Source organism: Montipora capricornis, chromosome 1 (genome assembly GCF_036669925.1).
Source record: "Montipora capricornis isolate CH-2021 chromosome 1, ASM3666992v2, whole genome shotgun sequence".
Taxonomy (NCBI): Eukaryota; Metazoa; Cnidaria; class Anthozoa; order Scleractinia; family Acroporidae; genus Montipora; species Montipora capricornis.
In genome coordinates, this window is record NC_090883.1 from 27,020,532 (window position 1) to 27,034,789 (window position 14,258).

At 38.8% G+C, this 14,258-nt stretch overlaps 1 protein-coding gene across 2 annotated transcripts in view; it reads right to left on the reverse strand.

Annotated features, from left to right (window-relative positions):
- LOC138037381 (ankyrin-1-like) overlaps positions 1-14,258 on the reverse strand; it is a 46,569-nt gene that overhangs the window by 5,356 nt on the left and 26,955 nt on the right. For both annotated transcript variants that reach the window (XM_068883316.1, XM_068883323.1), the window contains 6 exons: positions 11,356-11,766; positions 10,608-10,702; positions 9,929-10,027; positions 3,773-3,871; positions 2,897-2,995; positions 1-931 (listed from right to left, as the gene is read on the reverse strand). The exon at positions 1-931 is cut by the window's left edge and continues 5,356 nt beyond it. In XM_068883316.1, coding sequence (XP_068739417.1) covers positions 1-931; positions 2,897-2,995; positions 3,773-3,871; positions 9,929-10,027; positions 10,608-10,702; positions 11,356-11,766 — 1,734 coding nt within the window. The remainder of the gene's footprint in view (positions 932-2,896; positions 2,996-3,772; positions 3,872-9,928; positions 10,028-10,607; positions 10,703-11,355; positions 11,767-14,258) is intronic.

Genomic DNA, 14,258 nt, shown 5'->3' on the forward strand with positions numbered 1-14,258 from the left:
GGTCTTGAATATTTGCATCCGCCTTGTTTTCAAGCAATAGCTTGACGAGATCTGAGTCCTTTTGCTTGGCTGCTTTATGAAGAGGTGCTCTTCCATTTTTGGCTTGAATATTGACATCCGCCTTGTTTTCAAGCAATAGCTTGACGACAGGTACATCCTTCCGCCAGACTGCTTTGTGTAGAGGTGTTTCCCCCTGCTGGTCTTGAATATTCACATCCGCCTTGTTTTCAAGCAATAGCTTGACGACAGGTGTGTCTTTGTCAAAGACTGCTTTGTGTAGAGGTGTTTCCCCCTGCTGGTCTTGAATATTTGCATCCGCCTTGTTTTCAAGCAAAAGCTTGACGAGAGCTGGTTCCTTTTGCTTGGCTGCTTTATGAAGAGGCGCTTCTCCATTTTTGGCTTGAATATTGGCTTCAGCTCCATGCTCCAAAAGAAATCTAGCCACGACGTAATTATTGTTAGAAACTGCAAATAGCAAAGGTCCCTGTTTACCTGGGGCTGTTTGAGCATTTACGTCTGCCCCAAGATCAATCAGGGTCTTGATTAACACACCAGAGGACATCGTACTCGCCCACAGCAATGGTGTGATGTTGTTCTTTGCAGCGACATTGACATCCATACCATCATTCAAAACGAGCTCAATCACCTTTTCTACATCGCCGCTCTTGGCGCACAAGTGCAGCTCATTTATTGTTTCGTCAATGTCAACCAATGTTTTGTACAGTTTTTCAATACGAGGATGACGTGGATTTTCTGATAGAATAATACTTATTGTTATCCATTTCATTTCCTCCACAAAGTAGTCTAGAACGGTACTTGCTTGACAAACAATGTCATCGTCTACTTGTAAGACAACTGTTTGTAGTTCCTTAAATCCCGAATGGCTGTCCGCACGCAAAAATGCCCTCTTTGCGAATGTTTTAAGACTCAGCTGCAACAAAATGTGTTAAACATCGATTAACTTGGTTACGACAGTACTACGCCACGAATAACGACGCCCACGCAAGCCTGCCTCTTGAATAACCAACACCCCCCCCCCCCCCTCCTTCCTCTTTCTCCTTTGGGACAACCATCTTTATGCATCTAAGTTGACCACCAACATTTCACGGTTTGAATTTTATTGAAGCATTCGTTTAAGACGGAAAGTTTTTATCTTTAAGGACGGTGCGTACTAATTCAAAGGTATTTTTGCCTCGGTTTATGATTATGCAGGAAATATAGATCTTAAAATGTGTTATTGAAATTACAAGAGAAAATTGGGGGTAACCACGAATGTTTCAGAGATAATTCATGAATAACATTTGTAAAACGCTCTAAAATACAAAGCAATGTATGGTGTTCTTTCTCAAATTGAAATTTAATTCTCTCTCAAAAATGCAAGGTTACTCCCAATTTTCTTCTTAGATACCAAGAGTACTTACTAGAGATCTACTTTCTCAGGATAGTTTTAAACCACGCAAAAATATCCCTGTGATAGAAAGCATCACCGATAGGAATGTCGAGTATCTCGAGATGCGCTGAACGTATGCGCAATAACAATAGTAGGCACAGTTCGTAAGTGCTGTATTGACATTCAGCGAAACTTAACTCTAAGCGGCAGTGACATAGAACGCAAAGATCTTATTGGTAGATAAGGAATGTTTGCCCCCTTGGTACATACTCCTGTTGTTGTAGCATGCGTCACACAGATCACTCTACTTTATTCAAACACGAGGGTTTTGAACTTGTTACAGTTCTAGCGTCCAATGGAAAGCTCATTTACCAAATTAACATAGGACTGTTGTACTCATCTCTGCTCTCGAACTTTCAAAAGTTTATCTTTACCAAGGCAATTCTGTTCATTAAAGTTCATTTACATTTTAATCACCTCTCCCCCTTCCCACCCCCAAGAGGTTGGTGCACCTGCATTTGGCTGGGGAGTACGTTCGCATTGGTTAATGTGGTTTTTCGTATCAGGCGGCTGCACAATCGTTTTTAAGTGAGTTGCATTTATTTCTATAGTGCGTACGGTAGTTTTGTATGCTTATAACTTAAGGTGATTCCCTTGAAAATGACGTACTATCAAGATTTTTGTCAAACTTGGCGCAATGGATATTCATGCATAGGAAAATGAACAAATGCAATAAAAAGATGGGGTCACCGTGCTTGTTTCGCGCTGCATGTGTTTTTTACCGAATTAGGAGAGAAGCGTTCGAAACTTAAAACCGGAAAAACCGGAAAAATTGTTCTTATATAGCAAAAGCAACTGAATGTTACTGAAAACGTGAGCCTCCTTGTTTGTCCGGGCTAAAATCTTTCAGTAAAGCGATTACAAATTGCTCGATCTTGCAAAGCAAGACCGCTACATCATCACCTCACACTCAGTGTCTGGCTCCAAATGCGGTTTCACATCATTCTGTATAAATACTACAACTTCGACAATCCAACTTTTTTTCTCCTTAAAATACGTTTTCGGTGTCCCTATTACGAGTACATAACAGCATTAAAAAGAAGGGGTCACCGTGCTCGTTGGGGAGAAAATGCATGTAGCCATTCCTTGACAGATTTAGCTTGGCGTCAATGCAAATCCGCCATTTTATCAATGTGCGCGAGCTAATGTGTGCGCCAATGACGCAATAAATTATGCGCAGTAGGGTTGCGCAATACAAAACTAGGGAATCACCTTAAGACGATAACGCCTGATAATAAAATACCTCAGGGGAATACAAAGGGCATTTATAGAATTTAGCTCATTGAATCCTTGTTACATATTGAGGCGTATTTGGCATTCCTTGCCCCACTCCACCCCCCTAACAACAAGGGTAAAGACATTACATTACCTTGCAAAATTTACGTTATTGCTTTGTCGTACAAAGTAATTCAAGATAACAGACAAATTATATTACTATTAACTTACTGGTTGCTGAAAACTTGGTTTTGCATCATGGTCCAGAAGCAGCTGAATTATCGACCGATGATTCCAGCGTTCAGCTTTCTGCAGAGGAGTGAACTGAAACTAAAAAAGAGGAAGAGCAGTTAGTCCACCACTTGAATCTTTTTACACCTTTTTAGTTTCTTTTAATTTTTCATGAATTTCCTTACTTTTGACAACTGCAGCGGCAGGGTTCACGCGATACTATACATACACTCATTTTGATTGGCTCAGAAGCCCAGGCAAAAAAATTTGAGCTAACCGACAAAACATTCCTCCAATTATTATTGTGACATCACATTACTGAACGCAATAAAGAACACTTTTAAGAATTTACCAACAATAAAAATTATTTAATTCTGCATTTTTATGATATCTGACAAATTAGGTAGATCTCGATGGATTTCACCTAGCCAACAGCCTCGTCGTATAATCTACTCCTCAATCTTTATGCCAAGCCTCATCCAAAATTAATGAAAATTATTTAAGAGCACACTGGGTATCAACCAAAGACTCACTAACTATGCTCATATCTGGAAGTTCACTGTGGGAAATGGTCTGGTCCAGTAGTCTTCATAAATATTAATCACTTATACTCTTTTTCCATCATTTGTGCAGCTATCAATACCCAAACAACTTGCTGTACAAAATTTTAACGCGAAGATGCATGGTCATAATGTTAATTGTTATGCATAGTAATTTTATCTTCATCTCAAACAACCAAGAAAGAAGCAAGATATGTGTGGGCCATGAAACTTCATTGGTGTCAGTATTTTTTGGAAATAAAACAGAAGCAAATTAATGTGAGCATTAGACTAAGAGGAACATTAGCTGAGAGTGATTTCTTCTCTTCCCTCTTACCCTGTCTACAGCATTGACATCTGCATTATGATCTAGCAAGAGCTTGACAACAGATTCATGTCCATACCAACAGGCAAGGTGCAGCGGTGTCAATGAAAACTGGTGAAAGAAAAAAGTACAACCAAGATATGAAGTCTGGTGTCCCGGCAGCACTGGCTGAAAGTGTGCTAAGTGAAAGCAATTTGGGCTTCACCCACATTCACACGTGTTATTATTTCACTAGCACACTGTTGTGAAAATAAAAAGAAAGATCAGGGCCATGCAGGGCTTTCAATAGAAGCCGACTACCGTCTCCGGTGGGTCCTCAAGTCACCGGCTACTTGGTCTACAAAGTTCTACTACAAAAACAAACCTCTTGAAACGTTTAAAGCATAACCACTCCATAGTGCAAAAATGTTCAAAATTTGCCTACTTTTACCGTACGTGTTCTTCATCTTGCTCGTGTTTGAGATCACAACCCATTTTCCGCCATTTTTAGCGGTATCATAGTAAAAGTTAGCCTTGCTTTCACATCGGCTGTTCAATAAAACATGCAAGACTGAATTGTTTACTTTCTTTCCAAACAAATCACGTTCTGGAACAGGTATTTTGAAGAAATTTTTCTATATTGTTTCTAATAAATACTGTGGTATTTCGGCTTACTGAAGAATATTTTACTAACTCTTTCCTTGCCTTTGAATGAAGTGAAAGTGTTGTAAAAATTAAAAATACTGTTCCCTTACTTCATAAATATTTTGTCATTACCTTAGCTAATTTTGATACCCAGAAAGCTGGAAATTGTTTTTCCAAGCTTCCAGATTTCAACATTTTCTGGGGGAGCATCCCTCCAGACCCCCGAGAAATAAGAAGAAGAAGAAAAAGAAGAAGAAGAAAAAGAAGAAGAAGAAGAAGAAGAAGAAGAAGAATAAAGGCAGAAAGCCATCGTCTCGAGCTCATTGAGTCTGACCAGAGCCTTTAAAGGTCTTGGCATAAGTTCAAGTAGCGCACATATAGACACCTTGTCTAGATAGTTACGCCTACGTTGGGAAAGATAATTTCTTAGTACTCTTATTATTTTAATGTTGGCACTTCCTAGAACCTAAGTACACTGGGTTACGTAAGACATCCCAGTCGTAGGAGACATCCTTACCTTACTACTGTCATAATAAACATATAATCACTTATTTAGCGCTATTTACATATTTATGCTGATTAACAGCGCTTTACAATACAGTGTTCTCACCAGGCCGTGCCCTTGCAAGATTCCCTTGCAGGGATGGCGCAGTAATGAGAGCACTCGCCTCCCACCAATGTGGCCCGGGTTCGATTCCCGGACTCGGCGTCATTTAATTATGTGGGTTGAGTTTGTTGGTTCTCTACTCTGCACCGAGAGGTTTTCTCCGGGTACTCCCGTTTCCCCTCGCATCAAAAACCAACATTTGACTTGATTTGCTTTCATTGTTACTTACAGTTTACAGTGTCGACTAGACACTTAAATAAATTCCTTTCCTTTCCCGCAAAAGAAATAGAAAAGGTGCATTAAAAGCCATGCAAATGTGCCAACTTGGGCGCACAAGGATGCTATGGGCGAAACAGACTTTTAATGGTTCCAGCGAATACTCCAGCTCTTTGCTACTTCAACTGAATGAAAACAGTTTATCAAAGTATTCAAAGCCCTTTCAAAGCCTTCACTTTTATTGACTTTTGCCTCTGTCAGTCACACGAGCGTTGCGCAGCTTCGACATCTTGGCCGCCATATTGGATCAGGTATGTACTTTGCGTTACAGATAATTTAGAGTGCGCGATCACGTTGTTCGTAGTGGCACGGAGGAAATTAGATTCTTTCTTTTGCTCTAAAGTAGCAAGGGTTTAAGAAAGCGTAGAAGGTCATCGAAACGCTCGCTGGTCAAGAGGACAATGAAGAGGACAACGTAGCAAGCAAGATCAAAAAGCTATTTCATTGAAGAAAGACCGTGTTTTTTAGAGTGAATGGCGATCGAAATACACATGGCTTGCCTATGATGCCGACAAAAAAAACATGATCAAATGCATTTATAATAATTATTGTCAAAGGGCCACCATTACAAGAGTTCCAATTTGAACGTGCCTTGATGAAATGGACAGAGAAATCACCCACTTATGTCCAGAAATGCATGCAGTCGCAAGAATAACAAATATAACAACTGTGCTAAGGAAAATACCGAAAATAACAATTATAGCCAAAATAACGAAAATAACAAATTAAGCGAGCCACACAGGCAAATATAACAGTTCACAAGCGATAGCAGCAAGGATAACAATTCATTTACAATACATGTAAATCCATTTTTTCGTCCAGTAACTTTGCCCCACTTAAGGACGTTCGCGCGAAAATCTTCCTACGGTGACATTTTCTTCATTTCTCGCATAGAGTTAGGTCATAAAGTACTTACTCCAAAAATATAAAAAAATTGGGGGTCACCGACTTCGTCTCGGAGAAAATGGAAGTGGAAAAATGCCTTAATTTCGATAAATCGGTCATAATAACGAAAGGTAGCCTCATCTGCTCATCAATCGAAAATCCTAAAAATAAACTGTTATAGTGAAGGTTCCCGTGAATAGGTTATTAGGGTTGGGATTTTAAGATAATTTCATGCCGCTAGGGATGTCGTAAACAGTACAGTTCATCCTGGACGAGCGTTTTCGTAACCTCTATCCGTTGCAACCACTACCGGAATTCGATGGCACGAGGAAAGAAAATTTAAAAAAAGATAACTTCTTACGGTGAGATTTTTTTAATTTTATCATATTTTGTAGATAGTAAGTAGAGTAAGTGATTAATGTTTAAAAAAATAGGGGTCACCGATGATATAAGGGAGTAAAATCGATGAGATTTTACGAAGCTCTTGGAAAACTTCGTTTGTCACGTTTTTGCGTGACCTGTCGGGCAAGGACTGGAACCCAAGAGAGATCGATCGTTGAAGGGATGAAAGGTTTTTACCCCAAAACAAAGCTTTCTCGAGCATAGCAACGAAGTTTTAAGCAGTCGTCATCTTCATTTGGTTAGTGTTTTGTATAATATTTCCCCATTGCCGTCATGCTCGTCTTCTGGAGTGTGGTTTTTGTGAAATTTAATCGCAGGTTGTTTCCACGCAGGTCCGCACTATTCAAGCCGACGAGGACGAAAATACTGCTCTATTCTCACGAAAGTAAAGGAAAAGAACTTCAAAAACATACATTCATTTTGAACTTAAGTTCGTAGGGTAATAGTTCAAGTTCAAGTTCAAGTTCAAGTTTATTGTAGAATAAAAACATTAAAAAAAGAAACAGCCGCATTAAATTTACGCAACGGTTCGTCCTCGAGTTTTCCAAACTTTCAGCCACTACTCGATCAGCAGCTACCTTTTAAAGAGCTTTTCCATCCTCCCGCTCACTTCTCTTTAACGTTTCATGATGATTCGGAAATAAATGTGCCATTCTTTTGCCGGCCTGGAATTTTTTCCCCGGCGTTTTTGTCGCCATGTTATTTTAACTAATGCTTAAACAATATTTATGAAAGTCAAGTAGACCAGTGCACGACTGATAAAAACAACGCGAACATCAGTCGTGCAGTAGTCTACTTGACTTTCCTAAATATTTTTAATCAATTTTGACTGATCACGATCTTCTCTTATCCAACGCTGTGAAAGACTTATCGTCCACGGTTTCTGCAAAGGTTTTCAAACCTCAACTTCGCTAATGCTCGAAGTAATGTGTTACAGTCGCGTTACCTGCGCAGTAAGGATGCGCAGAAACAATTGGCGCGAACGTCCTTAAGGTGGCTCAACATAGTTTCAACACTTCTAAGAAACTCTCTTTAGAACAAATGACGCTACAACACTGTATAATCTTACAGCAATGTCATGGTACCATGTGAAACACCAATTATCTCCAAATAAGATGTGGTCATTATTGTGACGTAATAAGTTACCTTGGCAACGGGAGGGCTTAGCAAAAACACCCCATATGTTGTATTTAGTTGCTTATATCTAAAAAACGAACTCGGTGAACCCCCTTTTTAATTTCTGAGAAGTGATCAGAAGGCCAAGGTAAAACTTTCTGCAAAGTTAAAAAAAAATTCTGTACTGCAGAATCAGAGTCACCTTTAAAAAATCAAAGAATTGAGGTGGCTCTGAATCTTCCGTACAGAATTTTTTAAACTTTGCAAGAAGTTTTATCTTGCCCTTCTGATTACTTTTCAGGAATAAAAAATGGGGGTCATCAAGTTCGTTGTTGGGATATGAGCAACTAAAGACAAAATAAAGCGTGTTTTTACAGGGCTTGCCCATTGCCACAATGACATATTACATCACAATAATGACTGCATCTTGTTCAACAATAATTGGAGTTTCATATGGTACCATAATACAGTCAAATCACGGTTATCCGGACTTGTTGGGACAAGACGAAATAGTCCGGACAATCGAGGGTCCAGATAATCGAGAACATGGATATTATTGAGAAACAAAAACTGATTAAATTAAGAAAGCGACATTTAATCGTGAAACATTTGCAAATCGTTTGGAAAACAATATGGTATACATCTTCACTGTCTGTTGTGAATACCTGTACCCATGTGTATTAACAATTAAAATAAATGAAAAATGTTTTTACATTGGCCTTATCGAGCGATTTACGCTTCGCTGGTCTCTCAATTGTCGGCAAACTTCATGATCTTTTCGTTGTTTGTGCTGATATTAGACATCTGCTGCTTACTAATGCCATATTCAGCTGACAAAATGGTTCCTTTTTCTCCTTTCTCTAATCGCAAAATTATAAACTGTTTATCTTTTATCCCGAAAACTCGAAAAAAGTAACCCAAAACCCTCAATATGGCTAACACTAGGCCTAAAGTTGGTTTTTTGAGTTAATTGGCGTTTTCACAAATTTCCGGATACGTGTGGACGGGGCCTTAGGGTCTTCCTTTTCTAGACACGCCATTCAGGTTGCTGTGTAGCTTGTCCATTTTGCATACAACGCTGAACGAGCGTGAAACTTCACTTAGCAACAAAGCAACTCTAAGGCAATCAGAACTCATTCGAATGTTCTTCATTCGTCAATTACGACGCGTGAAAGTGCAGCTTTTGATTTTTGAAAGCGAAACAAACTCGCCTTCATTTCACTTTTCAACGCTGCAGTTTTAAAAAGAATATGGCTACGGACCTTGATCATGACTAATAAATATTCATGACAAAATTGTCCGGATAATCGAGGTTCGACTGCATTGCTGGGGGCAGTGTGGCCCAATGGTTAGAACGCTTGCCTTGAGATCCGGAGATTCCGGGATCAAGACTCGCTCTGACCACTATCTGAATTTGTAACTGGTAGTCCCTGGTTCAATTCCCCAGCTGCACTTGTAAATATCTGAATTTGTAACTGGTAGTCCCTGGTTCAATTCCCCAGCTGCACTTGTAAATAGCCAACTGGTTTGCCCCCCGTTTCGTTGATTGTGTTTCATTGGCCCGGAAAAGCCCCTATGGGGAACGGTCAATTAAGTATGTATGTATGCAAGTATGTATTGCTAATACATGATACAGCGTTGCAGAGCCGAACCTTTTAATAAGAGCGTTACTTGGAAGCATTGGAACTGGTTTGAGCCACCTTAAGCTCCTGCTGGGCCTCTGTTTTTCAGGAAAGGGGGCCCTGGGACTCCCTAAGACAAAATCCTGGTGAGAACACTGACAATAAGTTAAACGTAATAAGAATCCATACACTATAAACAATCAATTTGAATCTACTAAAAATACTAGAATCTAGTTAACCTAGTGAAACTAGTGATTTGTGTACTAGGGAGACCGTTCAAAAGAGCGTTACAATAGTCTTGGCAACTAGTTATAAAAACACATATAAGCGTCAGCAGCGATTCCTTTGATAACTATTTCTTTATGCGCTTATATAATATTATGCAAATGACAAAATGCAGCGTTACATGTCTTAGTTACATGAGTAGCCACAGTTAACTTATTGTCAAGCCAAGATCCCAAATTCCTTACACATAAGACCGGAATAATGTATGTTAAATGTTAAATTCCCGCAAAGTGACACAGCATTCATCACTGTATCTATTTTCTAACACCCACAAAAAAGGCGACGAAAACTTGGTGTATAGTATAATTTGTTCACTGAAAATAAGATACTAATACAAATCTCTTGAATTACCTGATCTCTTTCGTTAACATTTGCACCACTATTCAGGTGCCTGTTGACCTCCTCATATTGTCCATTGACTGTTGCCCTATGTAGAGCACTTCGAGATACCTAGGGGAAAAAACCACTAAATTTACATACAATATGATGATATGGGTTGACTTAGTTTGATTTCTCTAGTGTCCCAATTCAAACTGGTATCAAATGCTTTTCTGTGATCATGTCAGGGATAAATGCAGTTCTACAGAAGTGGGAGAGACAAGGTCAACTTGATCTCCTGGCTGATCAAATCACTGAATTATGCAGTCTAAATCTGATTGACTTAAAATAATTGCCTAAACACATATGGCCACATTCAATTCGAACTGCACACAACTCTAATCAGAGAAGGGAAAACTTTAAACCAAAGGCAGGCCCACAAGTTTTCCTGAATGTTAGTTGTGATGTCAAGGCATAACATCGTTGTTACAGTACGTTCATATACAAAACTTAAATTAAAGCCAGTTGCATGCTTGCCAGGATAAAAAAAAATGTCTGTTTTTGTTTTGTTTGTTGTTCCTCTTTTTTTTTACCATTCTTTTGTATTATTAACATCAGTGTGTCTATTGCTGTTCCGATGTACACCCACGGTCTTTAGAAATCCATTAGGCTCTTCACTGCTTCCCATTTGCAAATAATGCAAGAAACTTACCGCCTTGTAATCTGCAGATGTGTCCATCCCACTTGCTCCGGATCCTTGATGAAGTACACCTTCTTGAGAGGATAAGCAAGCATGGTCTGCTTTTACTAAAAACAAAGACATGTCAACAATCGGATTAAAGAGAGTTGGTCGTTAACTTTTTAGTTGTTATTTCTTATGTTGTTTATGTACATAAAAGTGAAAGTGAAAGTGTGCAGCTTAGGTACAGTTTTAACAAAACATCAACTCTAGCGATAGAAACAAGTATATAGGTGCAGGGCAGACTATTAATTGCCATTAAGGATAACAAAAGCATTATCCAGCTACCTTTTCTCTTGACCAGCTTTACAGTTTAGCAGCACTAATGCATTGCAAATTTCAAGTTGTAGAAAAAGACTGTACATGGTAGATTAGAATAGTCCATTTTACAGTTGTTTGCTCTGCGACCTAGCCTATGAATGGCTGCGAGGCTGCCGGTGACCTTCCATTGATACAGCTCCGACTGCTTTTATCATGCAAATTGTGTTGTTGTAATTCTAATTAGTCCGTATTAACATTACAAAAGCACGGAGGTTTGTATCAAAACAGGGTCACCGACAGCCTGGCTTCCATTCGTAGGCCAGGTAACTTAGCTACAACTGTAAAATGGTCTATACACAAGGGCCAAGGTTCAGCTGCTACTAGCTAGTACAAGGTACTTCCCATGCATAACCCAAAACCTCCTTTGATTGTTTCATGAAATACCTATCTAATCAAGCACCTGGAGTTTCCAGAAGAGCCTTCTTGCAGATCAAGTAGTCTTCCTCTTCTATGGTCGTTTTCAAGCTTATTTCGTCCAAGCCGAGTTTCTGCTTCATTTCATCAGTTACAAGGTACTGCTCAGCCATGCTATTGAGGTGACCAGAGAGATAGTCATTCCACAGATGTTCAAGACCTTTTAAGGTTTGGCAATCCAAAATGACTTCAAGAGGGCTCACGCCGACAGACACTAAGGAAGCCTGGTAGCCACTTTCTAAAAGTTTAATAAAGGCTACCAATGCATTAAGATTATCCGAGGAATGGTCACGGCATTCCTCAAAGTTTTGGATAAATTCAGCTAATGCTTTATAGACTCGTTCCTGTTGTTCTTTATCCAGACTTGGTGCACTGATTAGGATCTTGAGAAACTTGTCTGAAAATAAAAAGGTAGATGTTATCAATCAGACCCTTAGCAACTAACAGGAGCCAAGGCTCAATCTTTGAGTATTGTTTTAATTTAGGTTCTCTGATCCACAGCTTCTACATTGGCATACACCTTATTCCAAAATGGCCTCCATTTAAATATTCTTTTGTTTTTATTCAAATACGCCCTTGATGCCTCGTTCTTAAGCTTAAAATTCAAAAGAATATTTTATCTTGAACGAGGCAACAAGGGCCAATTTGTATCCGCATAAATCAGCAGCCATTTTGGAATAAGGTGTATTAGCGTGATCCAATAGGGTTAGCGATGGTTTTGTGTACTGGCTGTTTTTACCATTCCTGTACGAGAACACTGTTCTTAGGCGAGAGAATAATTTCTAAGCTCTCACTTTGAAAGACTCTGTAGACTCGAGTATATGAAACTAACTGTCTTCTTGTGTTGTTGTACTTGTTGGTTTGGTAGAAGGGTTTTTTGCGCTGACTAGGATGTCCATAAGGAATTTTCCCTTCTTAAAACGACAATCCATTTGTGTTTGAAAATCCCAGCGAGACCCAGTTGGTTCTGGATAATGTACCGGTATTTCATAGAGCCTTTTTGAGATTTTCGGACGGCCGGGTTGTAGGTTGTGACAAACGGTAGAATCTCATGTCTTTGTTTTGATTTATTATGGTAATTGAACTGAGTAGAGTGCAATTTGGTCTGAAATCATCGGGTACCGTCTTGTTGCAGAGCCCTTGTTTGAAATCTTGGTTGTAATTCTGGAAGTTCTCTTTGAATGAAATTCTTCATAAGAGGCGCAATGGTTCTTCTATGATAAAGCCCTAAATTTTATGTTTAAAAGGTGGAAGTTAAAGAAGTCTGTAAATTAAAATGTTTCAGTTGGTTTGAAATAAGTTCATACAAATGTATGTCTAAGATGTTTTGAGTTTAGAATCGTGGTCATTATACATGATGTACCTCTTCAGTTTTGTAGTTCAGAGAATGACTGTTGTGTAGACTACCAACAGATGTAAGTCTTTTGCTTAGTTGGTAGAGAACAAACAAATAGGATTAGACTGAAAAAGGATTTAAAACTTACAAGGAGCTGACCCACCAATGCCACTAATTTTGACAATTTTGAAGGATTTTTACAAGAAAATACCGTAAACCATTCCAAAACATCCTTGTTACATGTATGGGATTAAGACCCACCAATATACAACGTATTGGCGAAAATGAATTTTGAGCTGAGTCTGCGATTTCTTCGATCCTTACTGACATTTAGTCTTAATTTGTTTAATTCCCGCAGTTCATAGGCATGTCTTTAAAGAGAGAGTGCTGCAGTATCGCGCATGTTATAGCCATAGCGAATGTCACCATTTATAAGCCAATGGGAAAAGCTGTTTTTAATTATAAAGCCGTACGGGAAATTTTCACGTACGTGTGAAAATTTCTTGCTCAGTCATCTGCGAAGTCGACCACCCTTAGCTCATCAGTGATTGTTTAATAATCTAGAAATGTTCACGCGCACGTGTAAATGTCCCACGCGAATTATAACGTTGCTTCCGATTGGCTCACAAATGATAACATTTCTTACCGCTAGAGCACGCATAATACCGTGATACTCTCCCTTTAATACATATTTTCTTCACCAATAGCAATCTAGCTAAGTAGATCGTAAAAGGAAGGTTTGCAGAGCAAGTTCATTTACTTAATACATGGTCATTGAGAGGTCATTATATCAATAATTGATTTTGGTATAATTACATATGTGATTGTTCAAAATTCTCTGCACTTATTGGTTGCCGTTGAAGTGATTATTACGTGATCCACCTAAGCGTTTTTTTTTCCAAAATGCCTGCAAGCAGTTTTGTCAAGGTGACAAAGAAATTAATTGTTTTAAAGAAAATGCACATTTTTCAAATAATCAGCTGTGTAATTATTATACTAAAACAATTATTCACCTCAGGCTCGGAGAATATCGGTGAATAAAAACCGAGACGAAGTTGAGGTTTTTATTCACCGATATTCACCTTGCCTTTGGCGAATAATTTTAAAATAATTATTAGTCTATACATCAAGCTTAGCTGTAGAGGAAGGCAATGACAATCATTCAGCAGTAAAAGCCCTTTTTCTTCCAATTTCAATAAGTGTTCAAATCCAGAAAGAACATTATTACATGTATACACTTGGAAAACATTGGCGTAGAAATGATTCAATACGTCATAGTGTTAAAGACGTACTGTATTTATATTCAAGGTGCAGTGTATAATAAACTGTTACAAAATAAGGGTAAAAGGGGGCGGTTCTGACTGGTTGGCAACCTTCTGTAATTAATTTACGATTTAAGCCTGTCAACCAAATGAAACCTATTCTAGTGCAACGGATACCCAGCCAAATTACAGAAATCATTTTGTTACAGCTACAACTATAACATCATTTTAATAAAGACAGAAGTGATTAAGAGATTGAGGTTATGTGTGCACTACCCATTCCATTCCTTA